Source organism: Natrix helvetica (assembly GCF_964273705.1).
Source record: "Natrix helvetica genome assembly, chromosome: 3".
Classification (NCBI taxonomy): domain Eukaryota; kingdom Metazoa; phylum Chordata; class Lepidosauria; order Squamata; family Natricidae; genus Natrix; species Natrix helvetica.
The window spans coordinates 62,240,449-62,254,812 of NC_138549.1; the positions used below are offsets into that span (position 1 = coordinate 62,240,449).

At 42.4% G+C, this 14,364-nt stretch overlaps 1 protein-coding gene across 3 annotated transcripts; it reads right to left on the reverse strand.

Annotated features, from left to right (window-relative positions):
- Positions 1-239: 239 nt before the first annotated feature.
- Positions 240-12,965, reverse strand: MYOC (myocilin). 3 transcript variants are annotated; one of them, XM_081946456.1, is made up of 3 exons: positions 12,334-12,965; positions 1,095-1,234; positions 240-953 (listed from the first exon to the last, which is right to left on the reverse strand). In XM_081946456.1, the coding sequence occupies exons 1-3, from the start codon at positions 12,893-12,895 to the stop codon at positions 450-452; spliced, it is 1,206 nt and encodes a 401-aa protein (XP_081802582.1). In that variant the 5' UTR covers positions 12,896-12,965; the 3' UTR covers positions 240-449. The 3 variants fall into 3 exon arrangements, with proteins under 3 accessions (XP_081802582.1, XP_081802583.1, XP_081802581.1); XM_081946457.1 differs by adding an exon at positions 2,947-3,075 and having other exon boundaries at positions 240-1,234; XM_081946455.1 differs by having other exon boundaries at positions 240-1,234.
- Between the last annotated feature and the right edge of the window lie 1,399 nt (positions 12,966-14,364).

Genomic DNA, 14,364 nt, shown 5'->3' on the forward strand with positions numbered 1-14,364 from the left:
ACTGCATATGCTGTAAATCTAATGAAATGTAACAAAATTGATTCAGTCCTGCCGAGCAACCAAAATCTTCCACTTATTGAGTTGAAACTAAAAAGAAATTGAAAAAAAAAGAGGCTATATCATTTTTGAGAGATGTATGACTTTGTGTTATAGTTGGCTGCAGCATGCTTAGGCTAATGTTTTAAAGAAGATACACAGTGCTGCATTAAAAACAACAGAGTGGGAGATTACCCATGAAGTGTAAATCACAGACTATTTTATTGTATACACTCATTAAAAGGATTAAGTGCCAATCCCACATTGCATAGCTATTTCGTTCTACTGGGGTAGTTCAGGAGAAATTCTGGGTCATTCATGATAATTAAGTGGGAGGAAAGTTTGATAGCAGACTTCAATTTCTACCTCTATTTCCATTATCTATTTTCCCATTATAAATCTCTTCAAAGTAATCATATCTTGGAAAGTCTGATGTTATAAGCCACCATGTTGAAGTTATCCCAAGCCATTATTTTCTTCTCTGTAGGGTTGTAGTCTACCATGCTGTTGTATCTGTAATGGTTCTCAAAGCGGATCTTCAGCGGTGCACTACTTCCTGTACTTGTGCGGTAGATGAAATTCACGGTGGCCTCAGGGGATGAGTAGCTACTAATGGTATACAAGGAGCCACAGATCATGAAGGAATTAGCCACAGACTGCTTATGAATATTGGTCGTCCATGTCTGTGAAATCTCCAAAGTTTCTGGGTCCAGTTTAGAAAGCACAATAGATCCCTTGGCATTTTCAGTGCTATAAATCACCCACAGTCCAATCTCATCAACTGCTAAATCAATATCTGTATATCCACCCCAGGAGTAAGGAAATTGTCCATGATAGCCAGCATCGGGCAACTCCTTCTGAACTGCAATGACTTCACTCTTCAGGTCATATTTCATCAGTATTCTAGACTTGTGCCTCTGGAAATAGAGGAAACCTTGATAAACAACGGCCCCAGTGCTCTCCATGGATATGGGCAACACATGAACTTTGGAAGGGTAGCCTTTCACAAACTCATCAAGATCATCATATTCAAAGACATGACGGACATCCGCACTGACCGTGTCAACTCTCCAAATTGTCTCATTGTTATATGGAGACACAGGTTGTGGGTCCTTCATCCATACACCATACTTTCCTGTAATGGTGTCAGCCTTGTGAAAGGTCACCGGTGCACCAACCCAAACTAGTGTTCCACAACCTAATTCAGGAAATAAGCAAGGAAGTTAATCTCTCAAACTAAGGAATATGTAGCTATAAATTATTACTTTAGAAATTGATGATCTCCAGACAGAATCCAAAAAAAGGGATGCCTCTAATTTGGCAGAGCAACCTATATGAGCATGTGTAGCTGGGTTAATCAGACTCTTGCTCTGTCTAGGCCAGGGGTGTCAAACTCACATCATCACAGCAGCATCACGTGATGTAGCGGGACTTTTTCCCCCTTCGCTAAATCGGGCATGGGCGTGGTCAGCACGTGATACATCTGGTCCAGGGTTTGACAGCCCTGGTCTAGGTTAACAGTGTTTAATTCCAACTAGTACCACTTTTCTGAAGCTAATTTTTTTCTGGCTCTGCTATTCAAGAAAATGTAAGGAATGGAGAAAAGGCTACTTCCATTTTATTAATTAATGCTTTTAATTTATATTCTACCTTTTGGTAATCAAGGCAGCTAATAGTATTGTTTGTTTTTGAAGTTTCTTAAGTTATTTCGGAGTGGTTTTTTTAAAAGGAAAGTTCTCTATCAAATAATGCCTTTACTTTTTAAAGTTCTGAATACTATTTGCAACATTGGCAGTTTTGGGATATGTAATAGTATTTGTCTATTCCTAAATTCAGAATGTGCTTCCTACTTTAGCCCAAATGATTTCATATATATAAAAAGGTTAGCTATCCTTAAACAAATGCAGAGTTATAACCCTTTTGAATTTTTTCTAAAAAGAACAATGAGAAATGGATGTAGGGTTAATATTTTCCACATTTCTCCAACATTCGAAATAAATGGAGAAGAAATAAAATTCAAGAGAAATGTTCATTTAATTATGGAACTTTTGTGAAGGACTTTAGATCTGGAACATGTGAAATGTAGGCTTGGTTCCATAGGAAGGAAAGGGAACGAAAGAGGAAAGAAAGAGCTTGCTTGGGAGCCAGGGAGAAACTGAACCAAACATAGTCTGTTGTTATAAAAGAGAACCAAAAACATATGGGGGGAGGAGTGCCTGATAGTTAGCCAAGAATGCATTTTCTCAAAATAAATACTTCAGACTTCAACTGGCCTTATTTTCACATTGTTAAAAAGCATTGGATAGTGTATGCATTTACTGTCCTCCTTGCAAAATTGTTGTATTTTATGCAGCAAGTTTTATCAAACGCTATTTCACATAAACCAGGACAATGCTCCCCAAAGTACCATCAATATCAGAGCTGCGTTCCCATTCATCCAACCATAAATTTAGCCTTCCTGCAGGCTATTTGGATGAAAATATGGAGTTTGAAACCAATTTGTGGACCCCAACCTCATGAATTAAAGCAAATGGCTGAAACGGACTTTATTCTTCCCTTCCTTGAGTTTTTGAGCCACACTCCATGTCACAATTATTTCAAAGGTTTTTTCCCTCCAGAATTGGTCAGGATGCTATGAGATTGACTCTCATGCAAAATACTCCAAACCTATTTTAATATCTTTACTTTTATTACTAGACGGAAATTCTGAAAAAATAAATTGGCAGGCAAAAAAAAAAATATTTCCCTTTCTGTCTTTAGACTAAAATGAAGGTGTTTCCAAATGCTCAGCTAGAACCTGGGCAAAATAAATTCCAAATAGGAAAAAAATAGTGAGTTTGGAGGAAGACAATAGCAGACTCAAGGCTAAATAGAGCTGGAAAAAATCAGGAACACACAAAAATTTAATACCTGGTTCTTCAGCTTCTATGCTAGGAGGTGTGGGTGAAATGCCTTCCTCAATGAGATGAGATGTATAAACCTCAGCAAACTCTAATTTGAGCTCCTGATAGCCCAAATTTTCAGTATTCCACTTAGACACTTCAGAGAAAATGGAAGGAAAACAACGTTACAGTGTTGACAATTTAGACACATGAAAGAGCAGTTTGTGACTTTGTCTAAAAAACTCTTTAGTGTCAGAAAGCATTTCAGACATATTATTCATTGAATTATTTTGTAAAGCAGGTAAATTGCAAGTAGAGGAGGATCTCATACTAAGAAGATGGTATAACTAAAAGCCTTCAATTAATACTATAAGATGTGAACCTGGAACTTTATAAATTAGGTATAATATGCATAGAATTGCCTCATCAAGAGCTAAAAATCTGGTCTGACTTCTCATATTCAGGAGAAATGAGACACAAATCTTAGTTTTGCCCTTCCACAGATAGATCGTATTGGGGCAAAAATACTTCTCTATGGTAAATAGAGTTTGTGAATTGCAATCCAAAAGTAACAGATTTGCTCTTCTTTAAGGCTTTTCATTGCTTTTGGTCCATTGATGAAGGCTCTGCATATGATTGAGGATCACAGGAAGAAATATCCTTGCTCATATGGGCAGCTACTATAGTTGGAAGAAGCTCTCTGCAATAGACAAGCAGCCTTACACAACAAACATTGCAATTGCAAAAGTTACAGAAGTAGTTGCTTGGTATATAGCTTATGCTGATTTTAACTTTCCTTTTAACCAAAAGGAAAAGTCACTTTTCATTATTTTTATGTATGTATGTATGTATGTATCAGCATCAGGCTCTGTGACAAGCTAGCTAAAAATCCCCCCTGGGGGATTGGCTGATTGGCAGACTTTCCTATTGTAGGAAGTTATCACCTAGCCCTCTCCCAGGAAAATGAAATATCTAGGAAATATTGATAAGGCAGAATATTATATTTTCCTGGATGTGAAAAAGGGAGAAACACATTTTAAAAAACTAAATTCCTGCAGCTTCCTGCCCATCCCCACTTTCTCAATGGGCCATTAAGAAGGCCAAGCTAGTCCACTTTACATAATAAAGAGTTCTCCTCTTCAGCTGTGATGGGATTAAAGCAGGATAATATTGCCTTTTACCCAACTGACCACATGGCATCTAAACTCAATCAAACCTGAATTCAAAACTCACCCTAGAGGGTTGGCCTTGCATGGGCCCATGGGAGTCTGGCAACCAATCAGAATACATTTCTTACACAGGAACAGGAAACAGATAGGTGGGACAGAACAGATTATAAAAAGCCCTGCAAGCCCTTTTTCTCTCTCCCTCCTCTCCTCTGCTCTTCTCTTCCCTTCTCTTCTTCTCCACCAACATTGAAGCATGTGATCACCTTTTCTGTTCAGGACTCAAGCCATGTGGTCCTGTCCACCATTAAAACCATCTTTCCAAGCAGCCTCCATGTCTCCAGTGTCTTTTTCCCCACTTGGAGCCGAACCCAGAAGGACATTTCTTCCAACAATTGGCACCCCCCAGATGGGACTCCAAGCTAGCCTAACAAATGGATATGGCCCAGGTAAGCCTCCCATGCTGGCACAGACCCCATTGAGTCTGTGGGTGGACTTTATCTTGGCCTTAGCCATTTGGATCTAGGCTTTAAAGGGGTTTTGAGTTTGAGCTCAAAGGCTGCCTGGAAAGAAGGTGAGTACCTCTAAATTTTAATTCTCTAAAATTTAATTTTAAAGCATGGGAAATGTGTGTATGCCTGCCTGTGTGTGACTAGTGTGTGTGAAAATGGATGGAAAAGTGAATGGATTTTTTATTTTTTGTTGTTGCTGCTGTTTTTGTCCTGTGAGAGAAAAAAGCTAAAGCCCATAAGGAAGTTAGAGAGAAAAAGGGAGGTACGCATACCCGCTCCGACAGCACCCCTCCTGGGTCACTGTGCGGCTGGTCCTCCGGGTCTCTTTCCCCAAGACTTGAAACTGTAAGAAAAGTCCCTGCGTGAAAGGGCGCGAATCGAGAGAAGGTTCCCGCGGTGAGGAACGCGACAAAAGTCCCTCCGAAGGGCACCCCCCGAAAAGTCCCTCCGAAGGGCACCCATAGACCCTCCGAAGGGCAAACAGAAAAGTCCCTTCAAAAGGGCGCGAAAGGTCCTCTAAGGACGTGAAAGTAAAGCGGGGAAATGCGAAGTGGCAAACCCGGCTAGGACGAAGTGAACCCACATCTAAACGGGATCATGGGAAGCGGTAGCTCGAGGGTAGCCACGGAAACCCCCCTAGGGGAGTTGTTGGGGGCCTGGGACGAAAAGCAAATGCCCGTCCTGGCCGGAATGAAGAAAAAAGAGCAAAACAGATTGTAGAAAATGGGCTTTGCTGAAAGATGATACAGGAAAAACTAATTTGGCTAAAAAGGTACTTAAAAGAAAATGGTGGGATTTCTTTTGTCTCTTGTCTGTCTCTTTCTCTGTCTTTTATGTAACCACGTGGTTTTTGTTTGTTAAGATTTGTGCCTTTCCCAATTTAACTGGTGGGAATGATTTTGTTTGTGAAATTCATGAGTTTTGTTACCCCCTCTTTGTCTCTGTGTGTGTATGTCTAAGTCTTTGTGCACCCTCAAGGTAATTGTAACTAAGATGTCTCCAATCCAAAAGACAAGAATTTTAAAGTGTTCAAAGAAAGAAAGGAGTTGGCAGAAATTGCCTTTGCTCAGTTTGTTGGGCCTAGAAAACTAACTGAAACTGGGAGGGGTCTTTACTTTGTGTCTGTTTTGGCCAGCAGAAACAGAGTAAAAATATTTTTTTTCCTTCCTTCCTTGCCTATACCTTAAAGTAACAACCCAGGAAATGTTTGCAAGAAAAGTTTCATCCTTGCATTTATTGTGTGACTAAATGATTTTACCTGTTCATTTCTTTCCTGGAGCATGTGAATCCAGACCCCATTTCTCATCTGTAATATCCCCATAATGTTTATCTGTTTATCTGCTGAGTAACTGATGGTTTTATTTTTCAAACTCTGCCTGCAAGCTATCTACCCACCCCCGCCCCTCCCTTACCTCTAATCCTCCAACAATGCCTTTTCTGTGGGGGAGGGAACCTTGTTATAATAATAATAATAATTTGAATTTATTAGCCGCTCCCTTTCCAGGCAGGACTCGGGGCGGCGTACAATGGAGCATATAGAACATAAAACATGTGTACAAACACATAAACATACATATATACAAAGACACACATGCACGGAGGAGGTAACAAATTACAACATTTAGACAGTTAAAAATCACCATTAAAATATCCCAATTGTAAGAAACCCAATGTACAATTAAAATTTAAAATTTAAAAAGACAGTCAGGAGGAGTGAGAAAAATTACGGTTGAGCCAGGCCAGATAATTGAAAGAGGTGGGTCTTCAGCTGTACACGGAAGGAGCGGAGATCGGAAGTAATCCTGATGTCATGGGGGAGGTCATTCCACAGGGCTGGGCCCATCACAGAGAAGGCTCTGCTCCTGGGTGTCGCCCCCCGACACTGTTTGGCGGACGGCACCCGGAGAAGTCCCTCTCTGGGTGAGCGAATTGGTCGTAGGGATGTGTGGGGCAGGATGTGATCCTGCATGTAACTAGGCCCTGTGCCATGAAGCGCTTTAAAGATCATAATCAAAACCTTGAAACGCACTCGGTAGACCACAGGAAGCCAGTGCAGCTCGCGCAGGAGAGGTGTTACAGGGGAGTATCTAGTCCTCCCATAATCACCCGCGCGGCCGCGTTCTGGACCAACTGTAGTCTCCGAGTGCATCTCAAGGGAAGCCCCATGTAGAGAGCATTGCAGTAGTCCAGGCGAGACGTCACTAGCGCATGGGTGACTGTGCGTAGGGCATCCCGGTCCAATAAGGGGCGCAATTGGCGCATCAGGCGGACCTGATGGAACGCCCCCCTTGCCACGGCTGTTACATGGTCATCCATGGACAGCTGGGCATCTAGGAGGACGCCCAAATTGCGCACCTGTTCCATGGGGGCTAGTTGCACGCCCCCGATGGCCAGAGATGGAAGCACCTGGTTGAACCAGGAGGCCGGAAGCCACAGCCACTCCGTCTTGGAAGGGTTGAGTTTTAGTCGGTTGCCATCCATCCAGACCCGTACGGCCTCCAAACACTGGGACATCATTTCGACGGCCTCATTGGGGTGGTTCGGGGTGGAAATGTATAGCTGAGTATCATCAGCATACAGATGATATCCCACCCCAAAACCACGGATGATCTCGCCCAGCGGTTTCATGTATGTGTTGAACAGGAGAGGCGAGAGCACCGATCCCTGTGGCACTCCACATGTGAGTGGCCTCCGGGTCGATCTCTGCTCCCCTGCCAACACACGTTGCGTCCGGTCAGAGAGGTAGGAGCCAAACCACCGTAAAACGGTGCCCCTGACTCCCAACCCCTCTAGCCGGTGCAACAGGATACCATGGTCGATGGTATCGAACGCCGCCGAGAGATCTAATAGGACCAGGATAGAGGAACAACCCCTATCTCTGGCCCTCCAGAGATCATCAACCAATGCGACCAAGGCCGTCTCCGTGCTGTGCCCGGGTCGGAAGCCAGACTGGCACGGGTCTAGATAATCATTTTCCTCCAGGTGACGTGGGAACTGCTGTACCACCACACTCTCTACAACCTTCGCTAAGAAAGGAAGGTTGGAGACTGGACGATAATTGACTAGGTCCGTTGGATCCAGGGAAGGCTTCTTGAGCAGGGGCCTCACCACCGCCTCTTTCAAGGCGGCCGGTAGAGACCCCTCACCCAACGAGGCGTTCACTAGGCCCAGGAGCCAGTCGCGCGTAACCTCCCAGGATGCCAGTACAAGCCAGGAGGGACACGGGTCCAATAAACATGTGGTGGGTCGCAGACGTCCACGCAACCTGTCCAAATCCTCGATGGCAACCGAGTCAAACTCCTCCCAAAGTGGTCCCTCAAGACTCGCCACGGGTGTCTCTACTGAACCACTGAAAGGGGCCCATCCCATCCGGATTTGAGCGACTTTGTCCTGTAGATAGTTCCCAAACTCCTCTGCTCTGCCCTGTAAAGGGGCTTCCCACGGTCTCTCAAACAAGAGGGAGCGAGTCACCCGAAACAGGGTGGCAGGGCGGTTATCTGCGGACGCAATAAGAGCGGTGCAATGTTGACGTTTGGCCGCTCTTAATGCCACGAGGTACGTCCTCAAATAGGCTCGTGCCTGTGCTCGGTCAAATTCGGAACGGGAGGATCTCCAACGACTCTCTAGGCGTCTCTTGTGGCGTTTCATCACCCTTAGCTCCTCGGTAAACCAAGGGGCCAGGGTGGTTCGGCGCCGCAGGAGAGGCCGCAAAGGCGCCACCCGGTCTAGGGCCCCGGTAGTCGCACTATTCCATGCGTCTACCAGGTCCTCCACTCGGGGGCGGGTCAGGTCCACAGGAGGTGGCCCAAGCTCCGTCTGGAACCTATCTGGTTCCATCAGGCGCTTGGGGCGGAACCATCTAATACCTTCCAGTTCCGCCTCCTCGCGGCGGGGGGTAGCACCAGGGAAGTCCAGCCGGAGAAGTGAGTGATCCGACCATGACAGGGGAATAATGGCTGGATCCCCTATTCCCAGATCACTCATCCACTGGCCAGAGACAAAGACAAGGTCCAGCGTGTGGCCTCCCTCGTGAGTAGGGCCCTGAATTAACTGGGTCAGGTCCATGGCTGTCATGGAAGCCATGAACTCCCGAACCCCCTCAGACGCTTCTCCCATCGACGGCATCGTTCTCATGTCTTTCAGCCCTAGAAGATTGTACTCTTCAGAAACAAAGGACTGCTAGCTCAAACCATAACTCTCGATTTTGCTGCTGGTGATTGCGTGCTGATAAAACCTGACATGAGGAAAAAAACTTAGCCAAGCCTGGGACAGACTACCAAGACTGACTGACCACTCTTACCAGCCTTACCACCAAACCAAGCATGCCACCCTAGCAGACATGAAAGAACCCTGAAGGAGATGAAGAAGTAAAGACCAAAAGACTCTCTTCTATCCCCAGAAGACAGCTGTAAAGACTATGGGGGAGGGTGGAAATTGATTGTAAAGTTTTGTTTCTTTGCCTCCTTCACAGAAATTGTAAGGTCTTCTTTCCTGTCTCATTTATATTGTAATCAGTTTAATGTATTCATGTAAGAATTGTATTTGAGAATGGCTAGCACAGCAAGTTCTGAACACCTTAGATTTCTGGCTGGTGGGAGAGAAATTTTGTCCAAAATGTCTGTATTTTCTGTATTGTAGAAGCAGCTACACACACAAACACACAAAGAGAGAGGGAGAGAGAGAGGCTCCATTCAGAATTAGATTGAAACTATCTCCTTGACTTAACTCCACAAAGCTTTTCCTAGGTTGATTTTGCCCTTGCACAAAAGCCTAAGCAGTGATATCTCCCTTTTAATCCCATGGGGGAGGGTCAGTTCCCCTCAGGCAATTCCCCCACTTGAAGAGTAGCAGAAAGGATCTTCAAAACTCAAACCCTGTGACTCAAAAAAAAAAGTGATGCTGCCCAGTTGCCCAGTAAAGCAGGACATGTTGCACTGGTGGTCTCTGATAGGAGTCCCTGGGCTCATTGTGTGTAACTTTAAAAAAAATACTAAATAGCTTGTATTGCACACTAGCTAAACTCAATTTGGCCTCACTAAAATAGAAGCTAGGGCAGGTTAAAGAAATCCCTTGGAAATGGGCAGCCTGTACTTCTTTAAAAGGCAGAACCATGGCTGTGAAGGTTTTTTTGGGACTTCTGCTTGCTTGTAACCTGGAAGCTCACAGAAAGTGATATCTGATATTAATTGGCATGGTAAATTGGATATTGTAAATTTCTTTCCAGAAATTGTGCCCTGGTTGCTAAGACCTTCATGGTTGAAAGCTCTCTGGGAGCCAACTGAAGGGATCCTTCTGCTGTCTCTTTCAATGCCTTTCCATCAGAAAAATTAAGCCTCCCTGATCTGACCAATTTTTATCTTTTGTCAAAAACATGTGCGTTCCACTCACATGTTTTGAAAAAAAAAAAAAAGGAGGGATTGTAGGAAGTTATCACCTAGCCCTCTCCCAGGAAAATGAAATATCTAGGAAATATTGATAAGGCAGAATATTATATTTTCCTGGATGTGAAAAAGGGAGAAACACATTTTAAAAAACTAAATTCCTGCAGCTTCCTGCCCATCCCCACTTTGTCAATGGGCCATTAAGAAGGCCAAGCTAGTCCACTTTACATAATAAAGAGTTCTCCTCTTCAGCTGTGATGGGATTAAGGCAGGATAATATTGCCTTTTACTCAACTGACCACATGGCATCTAAACTCAATCAAACCTGAATTCAAAACTCACCCTAGAGGGTTGGCCTTGCATGGGCCCATGGGAGTCTGGCAACCAATCAGAATACATTTCTTACACAGGAACAGGAAACAGATAGGTGGGACAGAACAGATTATAAAAAGCCCTGCAAGCCCTTTTTCTCTCTCTCTCCTCTGCTCTTCTCTTCCCTTCTCTTCTTCTCCACCAACATTGAAGCATGTGATCACCTTTTCTGTTCAGGACTCAAGCCATGTGGTCCTGTCCACCATTAAAACCATCTTTCCAAGCAGCCTCCATGTCTCCAGTGTCTTTTTCCCCACTTGGAGCCGAACCCAGAAGGACATTTCTTCCAACACTATAAAAACGGAGCAAGTATACCTCCCAACCATGCAGGACAGATGTTAAGAAAAAATAGTAGCCATCTGCCGAGGAATTCCCACATTTCTTCTTTTCTTCTGACAAAATCATTTCCCAAAATCTATGGACAATTGTTTTAATATTCCCATTTCCTGTTCTCTGCTCAAAAGACAATAAACCAGATTCCATCACACCTAAAGTAATCAGAAGGTGTGTACTGTACTTATATTTTATTTATTTGGCCAAGTGTGGTTAGATACACAAGGAATTTGTCTCCAGTGCAGAAGCACTCAGTGTACTTGCAAAAACAAAATATAATACTAAAGTGTACAGCCAAATGTAAAAATAAGTTTATGAAACATGGCATCTTTAAGATGTACAAACTTTTTCTGTCTTTGTAGTATTGTTAACTTTTTAGAGGGAAATTATCTTTTTGAGAAATATTTGTCATAGTCTGAATTTATGAAATTTTACAGGATCCAAGCTGTGGTCCTCTCTGTCTTCCTCTGATTTTTCCAGCAGGGCAATTCTATTAGGGAGAGAAAGGTAGAATAGCTGCCAAATCAAAAGTGCTGTTTGTATGAAGCACCATTGGCAGCTATACAGTGGTTTTAAAAATGGGTAAGATGACTTCTGACCATCAGCTGAAAGCAAATGATAGAATGGGAGCTTTTCCACTAATGCCCTGATTGCAAGCTTTCTAATTAATCACTACTGGAAAAATTAATTCAGGCTACTCAATTAAAATGCCTTTTAATATTTGCCTACAATGAAAACTGTTAAATAGGCTGAGGTATCCAAAAGAAAAGCAAAATCATCAGATAAGGCTTTGTACTGCAAATTTTTCACTAATAGACACCAGATCCCAGTTCCAGTATTTCATCACTTTTTTTCCAACATCTGGCTTTTTAAAATCCAGTGGGTCTGGACTAAGCAAATCCCCAAAAGGGGAAGCTGGAAATCTTTAGCCTTTTTCAGATTGCTTCATAAATTCAGCCAGATCACATAAATGTCAAAGAAAATGGGTTGCCACAAAGATCTTCACAGGCTCTTGTTAGCATCATAAACAATGTGACAAGCTTCTTCTTTTTTTTACTGTTTCAAGACAACCTTTACAGCTGTAGAAGTAGCAATATTTTTTTTTTCTCACTTGCTCTTGAATCAGAGATTTTCACAATGCTTCTCCAGCTAATTATATACTTGCCTGAGTTTACCACATTCTGATTTGCTGTTACTCTCACTCTTTGAGCTTTTTCCATAAATGCAGGTAGATCAAAGCCAGATCCTTTGACTGGGCATGTAGAATAAGAAATCAATCAACAAATTCCTGAAATTTATTACCTTATTGTATATCAGTCAGAATGCAACAAAAGAGAAATTAGAGACCCAATATTTACTTATGTTTTTAAGTGTTTTTTTCTCTTCTCCTTTGCTAGTTAAAAATATATATCTTTAAATAACTAAATGGTGCAGACCCTGGCACTGAGACTCAAAAATCCTCTTCTTTATTGGTAAAAATGTATTTTGTTTTCATGACTAAATTTTCAGAAGTTTCCCTAACTTATTTTCATAATGTTTTCTTCACTTGTTTGCTTTCTTTAAAAATGATTAATTAAAAATAAATAATTTATAATTGTACATTATAGATTTTTAAGAGCACATTTCCTAGCTGGAGAGCCTTCAGATTTACCTTCCGGAGAGCCTTGACGGAAGTCACTGCTGGCTTCTCTGGTCTGAAAATAATCGCTTACTCTCAGCTGAGCCACCTCCTCAATGCTTTTCTCTAACCTTCTCTCCAGCTCATTCTTCTCTTCTTTCAGCTGTTTCTTCTCTTCTTCCAAAGCTGACTTGTCTTGAAGGAGATCGTTTATGGTAGATTCCAGGCTGCTGATGTGGATGTCCCTCTGGGCTTGTTCCCTCTTCAGACTCTCTACCTCCCTTTGAAGCAAGCCAACTGTAGATAAAGAAGTCCTCCTAATGTGACTTCCATGTAGCTGATTCACCTGGTTCTCCAGAAGGCCAAGCCAAGTTCTAGTTGACACAAGTTCCAGCTGCTGAGCTTTGCTCTCCCGTTGGAGATCTTGAATGCTTATTAATGCTTCACTTAAGCCAGCACAGCTGTCTTCATTTTTACTGGGTACCGTGAAGGAATAAATGCATCTCCCATCCTGGTTATTGTTTTTGTACAAATGGACATTACTCCCCAATGTTCCCCATGCCATCCAGACGGAAATCAACCATGTTACCGCCATCTGTGATTTCACACCAGCCTCTTTTAAAGTGAAGCAAGTTCTTTGAGAAACAGAACATGCATAAATTAATTCAATGCTTGAAGACCACAGTTTTGTATTGTTGGGAGTTAAGGGAGGGGCAGTAGAGGTTGGCTAGAAGGAGCAGCACCAACAGAAGCAGCAGCACTTACAGAACATTTTACAAATTTTAAAAACCTCTTAATGGAATAGCATTTTTTCTTAGAAAATATTACAAAACAAACCGCCAATTTTTGGTTCATGGAGGCAGATCTTTATACATCTATAAAGTCAACAGCTTACATATTTGTGGATGGATACATGAGAAAAGAAATGGCTGAGAACTATTCTTTGAAATTCTACACAGTTACTCTAAAGTATTTAACAGCCATTTTAAAAACTCTGTTTTCTAAGATGTAACATCACACAAACATACATTTTGGGTAGTTTATAAATACATATATTTTATTATGAAAATAGATGCATGCATCAAAATACATGGGATTCTATTATTTTCTATGACTAGAAAAATGATGATACTATGATTCATTCTTTTTCTTCTTCTTCTGTGCTTCCAAAACTTTAATTAGGAAGATCGGCTTTAGCAAGATTAATCGGACTTCTCTACCAGATTTTTCCAACAGGATTCTAGCAATTCAGAGTGGCCTCTCTGAATTGTCTCATCACTTTATTTAAAGTGAGGTCACACAACAAATGGCATCATAAAGTAGTCAATCTCATTTTAGCTTTGCCTGGTATGTGAACTCAATCTCTGCAGTTTGTTTGTGAGTCTATTTTATCAATCTAGAAAATGAGATTAACTGAATAAAACAATTTAGGGTTGAGGGGAAGATGGCCAAATCTATAATATCCAAATGTTTCCTAGATTATTCTGAGAAGACTAATACAGTAGTGTTTTGATATTTTTCTCTTACTCTAGGACAGTGATGATTAACCTTTTCGGCATTGGGTGTCGAAACTGGAGTGTGCGCACACTGGGGCATCAGAACCCAGAAGAAAGCAGCTGGCCGGTGCACATGTGTATGGTGGCAAGCTGCTCTTCTGGGTTCTGTTGCGTGCATGCGCGATGGCCAGCTAGTCTTTGCATGAAAACCAGTTGGCCGTCATGCATGTGTGCAATGGAACCTGGAAGAGCAGCTTGCCAGTGTGCATGCAGACCAGCTGGCCATTATGCATGTGCGCGACGGTACCCGGAAGAGCAGCTGGCGACAGTGCACATGCCCACAAAGGGCTCTGCATGCCATCTCTGGTTCGCCGTCACAGTTCTGGGATATTTTCTTTCACTATCCCAAGTTCCACAGCTTCGTATAAGAATTAAAGGAACTAAAGTGAGGGGCACATGATAAGGATTTTGTAATTTGTTAACTAACAATTCTTTTGTATTTTAATTTGACTTATTGTCTATGTTCAGGCTCATTACAGATTGGAATCTAGAAAAACTTTTGTCCTAT

Coding starts and splice junctions, on each gene's coding strand:
- MYOC (XM_081946457.1), bottom strand. CDS start 12,895: ATGGCGGTAACATGGTTGATTTCCGTCTGGATGGCATGGGGAACATTG. Junction 3,076..12,333: donor CCGTCAAGGCTCTCCGGAAG/GTAAATCTGAAG, acceptor TTTTCTCTGAAG/TGTCTAAGTGGAATACTGAA. Junction 1,235..2,946: donor CATAGAAGCTGAAGAACCAG/GTATTAAATTTT, acceptor TTCCTGAATTAG/GTTGTGGAACACTAGTTTGG.